Raw genomic sequence first — 18,414 nt, 5'->3', positions numbered from 1 at the left:
TTGCTCAAATAAACCAAGGCAGGCCCTTGTTGGTGAGCCCTGTATAATCTCTGATTACTTTTTAAATAACTTAATTGCCTCTCCTTGTATTTGTTACTATTTCTGTTGGTTTTCCCTTTATTGCTTCCTTTCATTTTATAGTATAAATAAGTGCGAGGAAGGGATAATGGAGGGAGAGAGGGGTGGGCTTGTGGGAGAAAAGACCAAAGCAGATTAAGTAAAAAAATAAAATAAAATAAAAAAGTATGGCAAGGCCCCACAAAAGGACACTGTAGTGAATGACAATAGAGGAGAATATGCTGGTTGTAGTTTTATACTCTGATGTGCATGAATATGCAATATATTTGTGCTTTATGCATGCTCATTTTCTAGAAAGTGAAGGGAAAGGAAATAAGATTAAAAAGATATGAAGATCTGGAAGACAAGGGGGAGAGACAGGAAGATGAATTGAGACAGAGGGAAGGGATTGAGGATGAGAGCGAATGGGGAATGAAAATAAATGAAGTTGCTTGTCAGCTTGTGAAGGATTGAGAGCACAAGGGTGGTTATGTGTAGAGATGTTGTTGCTGTTTTCTTCCTAGGGCATTGATAGATATTTTGTTGGTGTTCATGTATGTTGTAACATGTCACTCTGGAGCTAGGTGGTCACACTGTTGTACCTGTGTGATTGTTTTCTACAGTCATTGGTGGAATGTTGTATTTTAGGCTTGCAAAATATGAGGAAAATGATGTGCGATAACATTGTTCAAAATGTATACATTTCCTATGTCAGCCCGGTTGTCTTTAAATTAGGAGGCAGATTAGAAGTGAATATTTTAAATATAAATAAGTCAAAAGTTGTTTCTAGAGCACCAACAGAGAGTCAATATACAAACTCATTAATATTCCACTGGAAACAGATCTAAAATGTCAATCAAATAAATAATATTCCTGAGTGAAATTCAGAGAGAATGAAGAACACAGGCATTAGCGAGCATAAGTCATTTCTTCTTTCCTTTTCCTCTGCCCTCAGTCCTACTCCCTCTGTTGATTTGATTCACTGCAAGCAGGTACCACTGGTAAAGAGAGGAGAGGTGCTCAGGAAGCACAATCATGTTAAGATACTTTGCAAACTAACCCTAACAGACTACAAACAGACAGCTTTTGTTTTAGCTTGTGTAGCCGAGGGTTACATTGCGCCTATACTTTATGAGTAAATAAAATAATAACACTGAGGCCCTATAGTCTGCACAAGTACAGCAATAACTTTATTACTCCGACCTTGTCAACAAAAGCACTTCAGTGCTACACTTCTTCTGTTGTACATCCAGCCTATAGCTTGGGGCCCGTTTAATAACCGGGTTTCAGAAACCATCCCTACACAGGTAGTCGGGTAGCCTTTTGCTATGTGTTTATTATATATGTTCATATCGCGATGATGACCAAAATAAATGTTATCAGTCAGCACTATTGCATTTGTAGCAGTCACTAGGGTCCTTGGTGCCTACTAGACAGCAGATACACTTAATACGTACAAGAGATAAAAGTAGTATGTGTTGTCTAACAAGCACATTAATAACACACCAAATATATTGGCATTTTGCACCAGCTATGTTATAGCCAAATCAAGGCTATCTGAGTTATAAAGAAGTCACATTAATTGTGTCGTTCCTGCACAGAGAGTTGCCAGAAGACCTCATTGTAGGTTGAGGGAAACACCTACATTGGACAGTATCCATTAGTTTAGTGTGTGTGTGTGTGTGTGTGTGTGTGTGTGTGTGTGTGTGTGTGTGTGTGTGTGTGTGTGTGTGTGTGTGTGTGTGTGTGTGTGTGTGTGTGTGTGTGAGTGTGAGTGTGTGTTAGCAAGAAAATTAAAGTGGGATAATAGTTACAGTTGGACATCATCCATAACTTGTGGTAACAATGAGAGATTGAGACATCTACTTTTGGTTCTTTCTTGATTTAATCTTCCTCTATTCATCTTTCTCACTTTCTCTCAATTAACCTCATAGTCATTCATGCTCATTCTCTGTCTTCTACTCATTGTATCTCCCTCATTACTTTATAATGACAGTGAGAGAGTCTTTACTAATCTATTAGTCTATTAGTTTCTGACTGCTCTTTTCACCTGTTTATCCTTTTGTCTCTCTTTCAGTTCATTTTTTTTTTTTTATCTCAAACACCTTCCTTTTGTCTTATTTTCTAATTTTCCTGTCCGTCTGACATATTCCTTTGTCGATTTCTGTTTTTGTTCTCTTTGTCGATTTGCAATTTTCATCACCCTTCTGTTTCTCCCGTGCTTTGCCTCAAACCAGGAACGGTATTTATAAATCCTCAGCGTCATCCCAGCGTATCGATGACTTATATTATGCAGGTAGGATTTCCATAATGTAGTGCTTTTTCCCCATCCTCACTGTAATTGGATTTCCTTTATGCTCTGCCAGATTCAGCAATCTGATTTGATTGTATTGCTACATAAAAGACACAAGGTGAGTAAGCCAGAGAGGGAGATGGATAAAAGGTTTGTGTTCAGCCTTATTGATAGTGAGAAAACTAAACCTTAGAGGACACATAAACTTATCCATGCGTGTGCATAATTCAATCGCACCACTCTACAACACACACACGCCCATGCAGGTACAATACAACAAAGCCTGGATTAAAGACAGGTGATACTTATTTTTCATCTCTGCTCTTTAACACGTTGCCTGAGGAAATATTACTTCAATAAATGTATATGTTCCTCTTGTATGTTATTATTGTATTTATGCCTTTCTCTGGAAGCATAATGTGTTATTTCGTATATGAATTGTTATATAGTAAGTAAACGTGATATTTGCAAACATATATTGAAAGTATAATTCACTGGTTCTCAACCTGGGGGTCCAGACCCCAACTATTGGCCGCCAAAGCTTCACAGGGGGTCGGGAGGCCTTCTTGATTTTAAGGGTTGTAAGACAATTAACAAAAAAAAAGATACACTGTTTGCCTATATCTCATCATTTATTTCTATGAAGAAAACGTAATAGAATTCTTATTTTTAAAGTTTGGATTAGTATTTATGATAAAAACAGGATTCTTCATTTCCTTCACGCACTGTACAGTCTCTCTCAATGCATACATTTGGGACATTTGGGCAATATTTAAGTGTGTTGTACCTTCGTCTTTTTAAAAGCATTTTAACAGTGTATACTGAGTGCATCGTAACGTCTTTCAACGTAGCAAGAAATGATGATCGTTCCGTAACGTTCTGCACAATCAACTCTGCTCCTGCACAATCAACTCTGCTCCCAGCAGACCACATGACACATGACAATAAAAACATGACAATAAAAACCTGTGCAATACATTACACTGTGCAATAATAGTTACAATAGTTTTTTCTGTCTGTAAATATTATATTTCAGTTATTGTTGTTTTTCTACTGTTTTTATTGCTTCTTTATAATACTTGTTTTTTTTATTTTTCATTTTTTATTTTTATCTTGTCTTTCTTTTACTATGTCTCTTGTGTGCACTTTACTCTATGCTGCTGTAAGCCTGCACATTTCCCCGCTGCGGGACTAATAAAGATTATCTTATCTTATAAAGGATTATCTTAACAGTCTTCATTTCTTTTGCTGAAATGCGGCTACAAGATGATTCATATTCCCATAGTTAATCAAAGATTTCCCCCACATCGCCTAACAGCCTAAGCTGTGCCCATTCCTGTGGAAGGCAATAAACAACGGAACCATTGAAGCACACATCAAAATGTAACAGTATCACTAAAAACAACTAATGTCCCCTCTCGCTCCAACATCTTCTGTGTTTGATCCAGGAAGTGCCGGTACACCAGTGGTTTTTAATGAGAACGGAGACGCTCCAGGACGATACGATATCTTCCAGTACCAGATCAACAACAGGTCTACTGCAGAGTACAGAGTCATTGGCTCCTGGACCAATAAACTTCACCTCAAAGTGAGAATTGCCACATGCACACACTCACAAAATTGCAAAACAACCCATATGTTATTGCTCATGTGTTTCAATCACACTGCATTTTGAACTTTCTCTTCTATCTGCAGTTGTTCTAGGAGCTGACTTCTGTGTCGTAAAGGGGAAAAAAGCCTTTACAGTGATCCAGAATGTGTTTTGATTTGAGTGGTTTATTGAAGCTTTCGAGGCATTATAGACTGCATGCCTTGGCAGGACGAGGGTTCAACATCACTTCAAGCTGCTGCCATGATTTTAAAATCCCCTGCCACTTGGCTGGATTTGTTTGAGTTATTGCTTTTGTTCAGACGTGAAACTTAGCTAGAATTTAGCATTTTTACAAGAAAGTGTGAATAATGTCAGAATGCTGCATGTTGTGCAGAGACATACTCAGACTGACACACACCCACACACATACACACACATATATGCAAGCTGTGAATGCTGGCACCGAAACACACACACACACAAACACAAACATCGAGGCACACAAACTCCTTGAGCACGCCGGTGCGCTTGGTGCTATAAATCCACCCAGGACTTCATTAGAAAGGCCAGATGACAGATGAGAAGACTAATAGACACAAAGTGCTTTCTGCCTGATGGACAGCCTGGCAGAGAGAGAGAGAAAGAGAGAGAGATGGCAGCAACACATAGGACAACACACAGTTAAGGCACAAATTGATGGGTACCTTGACAGTTGACAAATTCACGCATGTATTTGATTTGTTTAACAATCCAGCTGGGTTTGAAGGCACAGTGGCATATGTGGTGATGTGATGGCAGCAGGTGAAAGTTTTCATGATTCAACAAACTGTTTGAACGCTCACCAGTATAAAGACAGGACAGCTCTGTGCAACAGGCGAATGGTGTGATTAAGGTAGTTAATGAAAGAGAGGTTCACGGAATCTATGTTGTTTTGGGTGGTGCATAATTTATGATTATTGTTGCAAAATAAGATGTCTGTGTAAAAAAATTCTGCAAGAACTGTTAAGGTGCTCGAATGAAGAATAAGTGCAAATACTTCTGTTTAATGAAGAAACAGGAAAAAAACAGCAACTAAAGAATTGTTTAAAAAAGTTTTAAAGAATTTACACAAACCGACACACAAACTCTCAATTGTAGATTTGAGTATTTCTCCTGACAGACATTTTTGCAGTACTAAGTTATGAACAGCCCATAATCCAATATTGTTTCTCAAATGCTGCAAGTGTGTGTGTTTCTATATGTGCGTCAGTGATCAAATCAAGTCCATTTTCTCTGTCCCTGATGAGTTTTTCCTCCAAACTAGTTTTGTTGGACTGGTACACTGCGTGCCTGTTTAAAACAGTAACGCTCCATTTTACTCAGCACCCTCGGCAACGGATGAAACCTCAGGGACTGAGTATAATTACAAAAACTCACAGACATAACGACAAATTGAAACTCACGCATACTAGACATAAGGAAAGCTCAGGGATTCACAATAATGCCAGCATGACACAAGCACAAACAAACAAAATGCACACATGGTGGAACATGTGCGCGCACACATACACACACACACAGACACACAAACAGAAGGAAATACAGATGGCCTATTTGTGCCAGATCTGATTATGGTCTGATTGCTGGCTTCCAGACTAGCTGGTGTTAGTTTTGTGCCCGGCAGCGATCAGGAAAACGATCAGAGGATCTTCTTGTGCTAATTGCTCTCTCCGAGTTGCCCTGAATCCACACTTTCTGCAGGTACAGATAGTTGCAGGACTGTTAACACAAAGTAATGTCAGCTGCAGCAGATGGCTGCTAATCTTTGTCTCGCATAATATCCCACAAGAAGGTGGGACGATTTGTTATGCCACATGACCTTAAGACAAAAACAAACAAAATCTTAATTCGCCACATGGGACAGATGTCACACCTTTTGTCTTATTGTCCCTTCATCTCCTCACCTCTCATCCTCTAGGTCGAGGCCATGCGTTGGAAGAAAGGTGACCCATCTCTGCCGCCCTCTGTATGCAGCATCCCATGCCGTGCAGGTGAAAGGAAGAAAGTGGTCAAAGGCGTGCCGTGTTGCTGGCACTGTGAGCGCTGTGAGGGATATCACTATCAGGTAGATATGTGGAGACATACAGGCTACCAGTATTTGCTGTTGGCTCTGTTGGAATTATATCATTCACCTGGGATGTAGAACTTTTAGGCCTGTCTCTGTTATGCTGTTACCTAAAAAAGAAACAAAAAATACCAAAAAACTTCCCTTAATAGCAAGATTCTGAAGTGTAGCATGTAGCTCAGACGGTAAAGAATATAATGCTAAAGGTACCATGTGAGGATTGTAGGCACCTATTTGTGTGTAGTCTCATAGCACTCTACAGTAAGGCTTGGCATAACATTGCAGATGATCTGAGTATATTGATGAACCATTTGTGGGTTGTTGTTGTTGTTGTTGGGGTTATTTTTTCAGAAGACTTTCCATCAAAACTGTATGCTCTTGAAATACTCTCATTACACGGTTCACAGGTTGCAGGCAGAAATAATACACCTAAAACATTATTCACTTTTGTCACTCAATCACTGAGGATGATAGAGAATATTTACAAAACATGTACTGTTAAAATTGTCTATTTCAAAATGTGAAACCAAGCAAGTCCCATTCCAGTGTAATCCGGCCTGGTGATGCATTCTGGCTGTCAATTTGTAAGTCATTTTGTTGAAATATATATTTAATAAAAATAAATGTTATTGACTTTTTGCATCAACTTAAAATCTTCACTTTCTGTCAATCTTTTATGTTTAAAGTCACAAAAAGAAAAGAGATTTCTCTTACGTAAAAACGGCCTTGATTGTTGTGTTTTAAAAGCTGGGAAAGCCTCCAAATGCTCTTAGCCTAATTGGTTCACTTAGGTAAAATTTATCCGTCAATTAAAATGGAGCATTTTGCCAGATGCCTAACCTTGGCAGAGCTTCTAAACCCATAACTGGTTCCATTTGTTTGAGTCAACTAAAAGATTTGTTTGCAATGACAGCACTTTGACATAATGCACATGTTAGTCTCCGGATGCATCTGCTCTCTGACAGCTGCCGCCTGCATACTCTTACTCTACAGTAGAGTTCTGTCCCCCTGGGTCAGGATATTTTTGTTCAAACTCATCTCAGGCAATCAAAAGAAAGCCACTTAGATGGCCCATTTTGGATTTACATAAGCAGGAAGAACCCCACAGATGCTATTATAGCAAATGGAAGTATATCATTTAGGTGGAAGCAAAAGGGTCTGATCACACATTATAAAAAACACCCATCATCCATATAAATTTATTTGAATCCATGACGCTCAAATATATATGCAAAGAGTTCCCTCGTTGAGGAAGCATTAAAGGAAAAAGAAAATATCAACCATAACAGCAGCTGGCCATGCTTGTCAGAGCCGGCGATCAATACTAGTTTTTCAAATACATGCATTTGCTGTAACATCAATAATCTGTTGACGCATTTACAGTAGATTTGGGATTTTAGTTGATCGGAAAATATCATAGCAGCATGACTAAAACAAGTAAGTGAACTATAGAGTAGGAGTTCAAATATGTATGAAATGTGTGCTTTTTTTCCTCATTAATTTATCAGTTTACAGAGGTAGATGACACATAATAGCTCAGTCTCAATTGATTGGTAAAGTAATCAACTGTTAGGGATTTACAGTATATTCACATAAATTTGGGAGCAGCCGTATTTACAGATTTGCCATATTTGTGTGAAGATTTTGGATGAAAACATTGGGAATTTACTGTATATCTGTGGGAGCTATAGACAGATTCAAGAGGCACAAAACAATCTTTAATTTACATAATGAAAACTGTCCCTCCCCAGGCATCAGAGTTCACCTGTGAGCTGTGTCCATATGAGATGCGGCCCGATACCAACCGCACCGGCTGTGTCCCCATCCCGATCATCAAGCTGGAGTGGCACTCCCCCTGGGCCATCGTCCCCGTCTTCATCTCCATGCTGGGGATCATCGCCACCTCCTTCGTCATTGTCACGTTTGTCCGGCACAACGACACGCCCATCGTGCGAGCGTCCGGACGGGAGATGAGCTACGTGCTGTTAACGGGAATCTTCCTGTGCTACGCCATCACCTTCCTGATGATTGCCACGCCCGATGTAGGGGTGTGCTCGTTCAGGAGGATCTTCTTGGGCTTGGGGATGTGTTTCAGCTACGCCGCGCTGCTCACCAAGACCAACAGGATACACCGCATCTTTGAACAAGGGCAGAAGTCTGTAACAGCACCCAGGTGAAGAATAAACATGCCTGTCATTATACACACACTGTGTTTCACCCCATGGTTGTCCAGTACCCGTAGATTTGGATGAGTGTAGTAGCACTGAAGGTCACTGTAAGTGTGTTTTTCTTTGGAGATGTGTGTATTCGGATGAAGACCTAACCTCCACGGCTTCCTTACTGTTCTGCTTGGAATCATTATTCATCATTTATTTCTCATCCATTATTAATGAGAGTAATGAACTCACACTCACCTATTGTACTGTTTGCACTCAGTGTGAGTGACTCTCGGAGAGGGCATCAACTAAGTGACTTAAATGTTAATGTGGTATTTAATAGCGCTCAGGTTCATGTCCGCGCTACCCAGATGGTCATCTGTCTTTCCTGCGGCACCATCCATCTGTAAGAGTTAGTGTTATTGTGCTCCTATTACTCACGCATTTAAAAAATGATAATTAGGATTTGAAAAATCAGGAAAGACCAGACTGATTATAATTAAGTTTTTTTTTGTTTGTTTTATGGAAAATAAGCAAATTACACTAAATTGAATCCACAAAAATGGAAACAATATTGAGGTAAGGACGTTATGAGATGCAGAATACTGTAGGGTTTGGAGGCTCTTTTCAGGTTCCAGTGTGTGTTGTGCCTCCAGGTAGTCGACACTAAGAATCCTTTGAGCCTGAGAGTTTGAAGGAGCTAGTTGTTTCTTCACTACAGTGGAAAGTAAAAAATATAGCTTTTGTTGTTGGGTATTATTTTCCCCCGTGTTTTTCTCTTTGGCATCCTATATGGTCATCACATTCCTTCTAACCAGTCTCTTATGTAAGGCTTCTCCTCACTAACTATGTTCTTTACTATTGCCTAAATGTCATCATCACCCTCCAACATTTATTTTAGTGTGGGTTTTGTGGGTGTTTGTATTGCCTCATATATAGGAAGATGATATTTTGCTGCTGGCAGGTCTCGATCTTTTAGATAATGTGAAAAAACAGCCTTGTTTTCAGGGTGAGTTTAAAAATGTATTTATTAAACACAAATGTATTGCCCAAAGACTGTTAGAAAAATCTAATCTTATAGAAAATGTAATTATGCTTGAAAATCTAATCCTTTCAATGCAGCGTTAGCACATTTTCAAGTGCAGATATTTCCTTGAGCACAAACTGTCTTACATGGGTTTTGCCGCACTCTAAATTAAACCTTGTTCCCTGGTATCATTATTCCCTTGCTGCAACCACTCGCTCATATCAGTAATCGTCTCCTTCCCCAGGTTCATCTCTCCTGCCTCCCAGCTCGTCATCACCTTCTCGCTCATCTCAGTTCAGCTGCTGGGAGTCTTTGTCTGGTTCGCGGTGGATCCTCCCCACACGGTCGTGGACTTCGGCGAGCAGCGGACCCAGGATCCCATGTCGGCGCGCGGCGTCCTCAAGTGTGACATCTCGGACCTGTCCCTCATCTGCTCCCTGGGTTACTCCATCCTGCTGATGGTCACATGCACAGTTTACGCCATCAAGACGCGAGGCGTGCCCGAGACCTTCAACGAGGCCAAGCCCATCGGGTTTACCATGTACACCACCTGCATCATCTGGTTGGCATTCATACCCATCTTCTTTGGCACGTCACAGTCTGCAGAGAGGGTAAGTGTGTATGTTTTTGTCGTTTCTGGTTTTTATTTCTGTCAATGCTACTATATACACGACCTAACCTGCATACCTTAACTGCTGTCCTTTCACATTTTCTTTATGAACTACAGTCTACAGAGAGTGTGAGTATATTGCAGATGTCTGTATGTCATCTCCATCATCTTTAGTCTGCAAATAGGATGAAACCATGGTGTGTGTGTGTGTGTGTGTGTGTGTGTGTGTGTGTGTGTGTGTGTGTGTGTGTGTGTGTGTGTGTGTGTGTGTGTGTGTGTGTGTGTGTGTGTGTTTACTAGTCTGCCCGTCTATCTGTTGGGTTACCCTGTAAAGGACCTGTTTGGGATTTAAAGCAATCTAGCTATCTATCAAAGAGACACCACAATCTACAGGAAATATGACTACTGAGCGCAATTCTGTGCATGTGTGGTTGCAAGATTTGACTTAATAGAGGAAGGTGCAATGGATATACATGATGTCTGTGTGCTACTTATGTATATTTGTGTGAAATTACTTTTATAAAATGACAACTCACTGACAGGTGGGTTGTGACGGTGTAGTTTATGGGCTGCTTGTGAGCTCTCCTGAGCCCATTCTGCAGTATTATTACATTTTGGAATCACTTTTTGAGTCATACATTTGCATTGTTGCTATGGCAAAAAACACATCTTATTTTGCTCTTCACCAGACAGCCTTTTGGAGATCAAAACTCTATATCTTGGCACTGAAAGATATGTTTTTTTCAATTGTAGCTTTACTAATGGCTTAGAGTCCAAAATCTCCTGACAATCCCCAGTGAGTACAAGAGGATTTTCTGTCTGGCTGATTGACTAGATCTATGCCTTGGTCCAGGCTTTTAGAGGCTTGTACTGTACTGAGCTTATTGCTCCTACCTTTAGTCAATTATTGATGGCTATATGAGCTGAGTGAGATGTAACTTGTTTTAAGGTTAAAGTGTGTGCCTGTGTGAGTGTGGCAGCCTTTACAGGGTTCAGGCTCTGCCTAATGAATGATGGTTTCATTATGGATGCACAGTACATTATCCAAATGTATACTGTGCTTTATTTGTTATTTAATGTTATCCCAAGTCCCAAGATATACCTCAGGGGTCAAAGAATGATTCGAAAGAAAGAAAGAAAGAAAGAAAGAAAGAAAGAAAGAAAGAAAGAAAGAAAGAAAGAAAGAAAGAAAGAAAGAAAGAAAGAGCCTTTTTTCTTGTGTGTCTGCAACAACCTCTGTGGTATTGTGTGATTGAATGAATGCAACTTATAATTGGCTTACCACCCGTCTAGACAGCAATGGGCTGGAGGGGTCGTAAAACACACTTCATTCAAACTCCATTACAAGCATTGGTGTATGCAGCCATCGTCTCGTAGTCATCGTCGAAAACAAAGAAATAATTAAACTCACTGAGCTTTCTGCCCATGTAGTAAGGGGTTGAGTGGCGACGATATTCTCAGCATTGTGTGTAATGGTAGTTTAGTTGGCTATTAGCCAAACACACATTCCAAAACACTAAAAGGGAGCGATCTGTTTTGCCCCCTTTGTGTTTCTGAGCGCAGAGTATCATCTGAGTGTCGGAGATGAACTCAGCTGTTTAAGTAGCGGTCGCTACCGGCTAGTGGCCGGCAAAGAGTAGTGAGTGAGGAGTCAGCGGGCAGTCAAAGGCAGTATAGAAAATGAAATGAATAGGTGATTTGATAAAGTGTTTATCACCACAACCACAAAAGGTCCTTGTAGCCACAACTGGCCACCTAAAAAAAATATGCAGTTTGCTGCAGCATAATGTGAGATAAGCCATGGACAGACACAAAGGTGCACACTCACGAAAGGACACGCAACACACACACGCTAGCAATGGCATGATAACACTGGCAGAGATACAAATCATCTTGTTGGTTTAACTGCTCATTGCTAAAGTTCACATTAAGATAATAACCTGTGAAGAGGCACTCACAAGTACTGTAGCTATCGCTTTATTTGAAGGGGTTGTACCCAAAAAAGCTGGAAGCCACTGCCTTTAGGGACCAGTAATCAGATATGTAAGTAATTGACTGATTGTGTAACAGCCTATAGGAGCTGTCATTTCATCTTATCAGTTTAAAATCAGAAGTTGTAGGAGGCATGCATACATGAACTCATAACAATACAGTACACACACAGAGTAAACCATTGTGTTTACTCACATGCGGTTTATTGATTCTATTTTTTGATACTGTGTCTATTCTAGTTTTAACAATAGACCTTTCAAGGTAGGTCATTGATTGCATATGTCACAGGTTGTACATCACTGTGCTAAACCTTTGTGCACACATATAGTTTATACATAAGCACGGAGCAGGCATGGTGGTGTACAGATAGAAAGCACTGTATCATTCACGGGTTCAGGAAATATGCATGTAAGAGATACAAATCACAAACCTCAAGCTGTTTTGGTAGGAAATTAATCAAACCAAAACACAACTCCAAAACTAACTGTGTCCTTGAGAGTGCCTGTGAGTCTATCTACGCAATCTCAAATGTTGATCCAATTGTTTCATCCTCCTCTACATAAACCCTGACCAGCTTTTTCGTCCACTGAAGGTCCAAGTCTTTCCTTCCACACCCTCAATAGAAGAAATAACTAGTATTGTGTCTCACTATTTTTGGAGTGTTAGTCAGGAAACTTTTTATTTCTCCATTTCCTTGCGACTCAGCCCATTTTCCTTTCAAGGCGCGTGCCAGTCTCTGTCGCATGGCAAAAAACTAACATCAAAGATATCTAATCACACATCAGGGAAATCTTCACTCTTGCTGGATGTATTATAGTGTTTTTCCTTTGCTATCTCTCATTTATTTCCCTTCAAGAAGTGGAATAGAATTAGTTTTTTTGTGCCTCAGTGAGATTTTATTTATTTATTCTTTTTTCTTTAAAGCAATTACCTTTTTTCACCTCACCACATCCATGCAAAAAAGTGGCAAGTGTTATTACAACTATAACATCATAAGGAGAATTTTACTGATTTAGTTTCCACAGACGAAGGCTTTAATCAGGTGACCTATGACAGCTGGGTGCTTCCTTGACCTTTAAGTTGTGTGCTGTGTGAGCCCATAACCTTGCATATGTGTGCACGTGTTACCATTCCTAGGTGCTGATGTGTGAAGGTTCTTTTAGGGTGTGTTCACGCACATGTGTGACTCCAAATGTCATTCGTGTGTGTGTGTTATATGACTTTGTAAAGGTGCGTCTGTGTGTGTGTGTGTGTGTGTGTGTGTGTGTGTGTGTGTGTGTGTGTGTGTGTGTGTGTGTGTGTGTGTGTGTGTGTGTGTGTGTGTGTGTGTGCAAGCATACATGTGTGTGTATGCTATCTGACATGTTGTTGTGTCCTGTCTTACTGGTTGGGCTGTTTAGCTAATTAGAATGTCCACCAGCGACTTCTTGTGTATTGGCGTTTGAGTGTGTTTGTCTAGTGTGTTGTATTTAATTGGAATATCCACCAGTGCACATTTGTGTGTCTGTGTATGTTGTTTCTAATTGGAATATCCTCTGGAGTGTGTGGCAGCTGGCTGGCTAACAGAGAGAGCAGAAGAGAGGGAGGGGAGAGACGAGTGAAAGAAATAAACAGGTAATGATGTGACTCGCTGATGGGGCTTTAATGAGGAGAGCTCTACCAAGGGCATAGGGTTGGTTTCCGAACGGGCCCAGCAGGAAGAGGCAACAAAGCAGTTAGTCGGAGGTTCGATGACAACATGACTTGCATTAGGATTAAGTTTGTCATCAAATGGCCATCATGCTCTGCCTAATAATTAATATAATTATTAAAACGTATACATATTAATACTCCACTATACTGCCGCACAACTACTGATACTCACTCTTGGATACTAAGCATGAGAAATAAACACCTAGTTGAGCTGCTCATGGCAACTGTTGATTTGTTAATGACACCAGGGCTTGTGATGAGGTGCCTGTTGAAACAGTGGCATGCATAGTGGCTATGTGTAGACATTTCAAATGGCCGTTGTATGAGCGCGTGGATCTTCAAGGCTTCATCAGCCTCCACCAGGTGTGCTTCAGTGCTCCTTTTCAGCTTATCCCTGGTAGAATGCATCTCCGTGTGAGTGTTTTAGACTTTGCCGTGCCTTCGACAAAAGAAGAAAAAGTCCACTTACTAACCTTTTTTCCCGAAATGTCATCCCATATGTCACGGTCTTGCACAATGTCTTCACAGTGAAAGCAGCAGGTTAACAGAGCAGCCGCTTCGGCCCTCAATCAGTGTCTACAGATGACGTGTTAAGGCACAGTATTGTGTAGGTAATCAGCATTTTGGCAACGTTCAGAGCCCAATGTGAAATCTCTACGAAACAGCCTAAAATAGACTTTAAACGTTCTGCGGGTTGCGGTTGCCCATGTATATATAGCTCGAGTCAAAACGTGAGCTGCTACACTGCCTGTGTAGACAGCGGGATCGATTACAATAGAGCATATATGTTTGATCAGATACATCCACTGACTCTTGGTGAATTACCTTTTACCCTTTCCAAGTCAGCTTTTATTCATTTTGCATGCAGTAACACACGAGTCATAATTTTGTTTTAGAGAAAACTCAACTCCTTGCATTTGCTTCTGGTGTTCTTCACGGCTGTTTTGGTTGGAGGGAAATCCAGTAACTCTGAGTAAGAGGCAAACCGGCTTTAAAAATGACATATTTTCTTTTTAAATGTCGAGGTGCTTTTTTTTTCAACCATCGAGGATATGATCAGGCATCTTCTCATCTTTCCCATGGTCATTTTTTCCAAGTTGTAAAAAGCTTGCATTGATTGAGAGAAAGGCTGGATCTTTTCTGCATGCTACGGTGAGATCAGCAGAATAGTCAAAGTAGAGCAACATAGAAAGCTGAAGCCTATAGAGCCTGCTAGAAGGTACAGTGAGCCCTTATCCAACAAGGTTTATAATGTTTTACCTTCCACCTAGACAGAAAAGACATCCGACATTCCTTCATAGCTTCTGGGTTGAATACAAACCATATAGTCTGTAACACAGAGACCCAACTGTCTTGCTATACTCTCTTAGTATATGCACATTTAGAATGACTTCCTGCGGTTCATTTTCTGACAAATGCAGACTTGAGATTCTGCCACATCCTCATCCTCTGTCCCCGCCTACTCGCTGTCATTTGATTCTGTTCCCTCTCATGTACATAAATGTGTTCAGTCCCTTCCACAACCTCCTCTTCTCGTATGCCCCTTGTATTTCTGCTCTCTCGCCGTCGTAACAGCCTTCCTCTCATTCCTCTCATTCCTCTCCATTGCTCATGTACTGTCCCCCACACTCGTCTCCTCTGAATACTCAACAAGGCTCTGAGTCACAGCGGGCAGAGAAAGAGGGGAGGAAGAAAAAAGACACAGAGAGAGGGAGGGAGGGAGGGACGAGAATATAAAGGGGGAAAGTTTCAGGCGAGAGATAGGGGACATGCAGGGAGAGACAGTGAGACACGGAATGAGAATGCGAGAGATAAATCAAGACAGAGGGAAAGAGGGATTCTTAACCATCACCGACGAGGGAAGTATTGTTTTGAAATAGGTCATGCTACCATGCAGAGGCTGCTGGCTCCGAACAGCTACTGCCGCACCCTGCAGAAATGGGAAAGTGTGTGTGTGTGTGTGTGTGTGTGTGTGTGTGTGTGTGTGTGTGTGTGTGTGTGTGTGTGTGTGTGTGTGTGTGTGTGTGTGTGTGTGTGTGTGTGTGTGTGTGTGTGTGTGTGTGTGTGTGTGTGGTGTGTGTATGTGCGTGTTTCTTCCCTCTGCCTCTCTCTGCTTGGTGTAAACCCTCACCACAGGGTGCATCCTCTCTCCAGCTATCTCCCTCTGTGTCTGCCTCATCATTCCTTTGCCTGACACCATAGACAGACAACCATCTTTTTCTTTCTTCTTCTTCTTTCTTCTTCATTTTCCCCTCTTTCTCTTTTTCTTACCCCTCTTTCTCTCTCCCTGTGAGCCACCTCTCCTGTTCTCCAGATGCCTTAAATATGGGCAGCTTGTTATCTCCTGCTTTCAACAGAGGGAGAATCAACCACCCTGCTGCTACCCACAAACCCATATGTGTGTGAGAGCCTGTGTGTCTTTTTGTTTTTCACAGCACGTCTATTTTTTGGTATTGTGTCCTTATGTGTGCACCAGTTGCTTGCACAGAGACATATTTGAGGGAGGTATTTGTTTGCTAGTTATGCTTGTATAACCATGTAGGAGCTGCTGAGTGACAGAGATGAGGTGCACCCTTTAAAGTCTTTGATGAGCTAGAAGATAAGCTCCTGTCCACCCAAAAGAGATGCTCTGCTTTAGATTTTTTTTCATTTCTAGACTTGGTCTACATGAGTAGGTACTAGGTGAAACAACGAGGTATGCGGTAAAACCTCAACCCAGCTTGGAAACATAATTCTCCCCCCCCCACAGTGTCGTAACAGAAGGACAAAGCTGCATGTTCTGAACAGTATGAATCAGTCACTGTCAGTCACTGAAGCGGCTTTTCATACAGACCTATACACTCTGTGTCTCTCAAGGCTTCCCATTCAGATTATCTCTGTGACACATTCCCCATCTCTCTTGCTTATACACACCCACACACACACTGCTGTCTCACCCTAGACCAATGAAAGACCCAAGAGTTTTAACCTCAAAATAGTCTCTGGAAAAGAAAGAATGGAAAATAGCCTCACTTTGTCTGACATTTCTCACTTTTTTTCCCCCTCTCCCCCTGATTGGACCTCAGGAGTATAGAAAGAACACACACAATATAGAGTACCTGCCTCACAAATCCATTTCTGCCCATCAGCACACACACACACACACACACACACACACACACACACACACACACACACACACACACACACACACACACACACACACACACACACACACACACACACACACACACACACACACACAGTGTCGAGGCTCACCGTCCTCAGACAGATTTATGGCCGTGACTGTGGTCCCGGTGGAGAACTGGTGACCGCCCAGATCCTTACCGGGAGTAACCGCCGGTAATTAATCTACACTTATCTGAAGAGGAGAGAGACAGGGAGACAGAATTAAAACGGCAAAGTGAGAGGGATTGGACTGAGAGGGTGGTGACAAAAAAGAGAGATGGAGGATGAGAGAAGGGAAGAAGGTTAAGCAAAAGAGAAAAGATAAAGGAGGCAGCAAGGAGTGAACATACAAGGCAAAAACTGCAGCAAAGAGAATGAATCAGAGCGTGTGGGTGTGCAGAGTGAGAGCAACGTCAACAGTTACTAGCAGACAGAGAGAGTTAAATGAGGGTGGGATTTACACACTATCCAACGCTCAAGATGGAAAAAGAATGGCAAGCTAATATTAGAGAGAGTGAGATAAATGTAGATCAAAAATGAAGTAGAGTAAAAATTTAAACTCTGAGAGATACAAAGATAAAGAAAGCGGGGTGATGGGGAGGAGGGAAATCAGAGACATTTCTGAATCGTTTAAGAATCAGACAGATGGCCAAACTCTGGGGTCATGAGCATTTAAACATCTAGTCTGCACTGACAGTGAATAACATTTTTGTTTATCATTCTGAAGGTGTAAATTGCCCTGAATTAAACCAGGTTGTGTGTTTTCACAGGCAGACGGCTCCAAAATATATGATGAGTTGTAAAATGTACCATCATTCTTTCAATTTATTCATTTGGTTGGACATTATGTGGGATATTGAACAGCATTGCAAGCTGTTGAAAATAATGTTGAGATTGGTTGAATTTGCTTTCCAGTACCTACTTTGATAACAAGGTTGCTGGAGGTATTATACAAAGCCTCTGATTACATTTACAAGTACACAGCTTCGGATTCCACATCACCGACATATATTATAATTGACTCCAGTGTGAACATTTAAATGGAAATATAGAGTATGTATGGGATGCTTTAGGGGAAATAGGATACTGTATATAAGAGCAGTGGGTTGCATCCCACTTCTGGAATGCAGCTTACAAATTATGCAAGTATTCCTGCAACACTGATTGTATATTGTGAACTTTTTCACATGCCAAATTGGTGAAAAATGCTAATCTGGTTTGTGGAAATAGTTACTTATACCAACTTTGGTTCAGGTTATGGTGGAAATTGGGTTAGAATTAAATCAGAACAGGTCGTTATGAGCTGGAATAAAAAAAGAACTATATATAGAGCTTTATTTTTGAAGGCAAGGTAAAATACCAGGACACAGCTCATAATTCCAGTACGCTCAGCGATTACAGAACATGGACTGTACAGAAGGCAGTCACTTCTGACCAATGTGTCCTTCGTTGGACGTCATGTCGTTTTCATTCTGACAGAGTTAACTGATCCGCAGCGTCATTATCTGCAACAAGCTCTGTGGGGGGAGGGAATAAAAAAAAAGTACATTTTTGAAGGAAGAAGTTTTCCAATCTTTTGCAGGGTTCTGGTGGGATTTGGTTGTTTGGCTGAAAATGAGAGGAGACAGACAGCAAGTGTCAGATCCTGACATCAAACATGAGATGTTGAAAGATGTGGGGACGCCCAAGGGGGACCTCACACAGAGACACTAGCAGTCACACAC

The 18,414-nt window shown here is 41.1% G+C and overlaps 1 protein-coding gene across 1 annotated transcript in view; it reads left to right on the top strand.

Annotated features, from left to right (window-relative positions):
* grm8a (glutamate receptor, metabotropic 8a) overlaps positions 1–18,414 on the top strand; it is a 205,631-nt gene that overhangs the window by 174,604 nt on the left and 12,613 nt on the right. Inside the window, exons 7-10 of the mRNA XM_054624394.1 lie at positions 3,799–3,938; positions 5,899–6,045; positions 7,797–8,218; positions 9,473–9,839. Coding sequence (XP_054480369.1) covers positions 3,799–3,938; positions 5,899–6,045; positions 7,797–8,218; positions 9,473–9,839 — 1,076 coding nt within the window. The remainder of the gene's footprint in view (positions 1–3,798; positions 3,939–5,898; positions 6,046–7,796; positions 8,219–9,472; positions 9,840–18,414) is intronic.

The sequence above is a fragment of the Anoplopoma fimbria genome, chromosome 23 (assembly GCF_027596085.1).
Source record: "Anoplopoma fimbria isolate UVic2021 breed Golden Eagle Sablefish chromosome 23, Afim_UVic_2022, whole genome shotgun sequence".
NCBI classification, from domain to species: domain Eukaryota; kingdom Metazoa; phylum Chordata; class Actinopteri; order Perciformes; family Anoplopomatidae; genus Anoplopoma; species Anoplopoma fimbria.
Note: the sequence above shows the minus strand (reverse complement) of the source record. Positions and strands in the feature narration are given on the sequence as shown.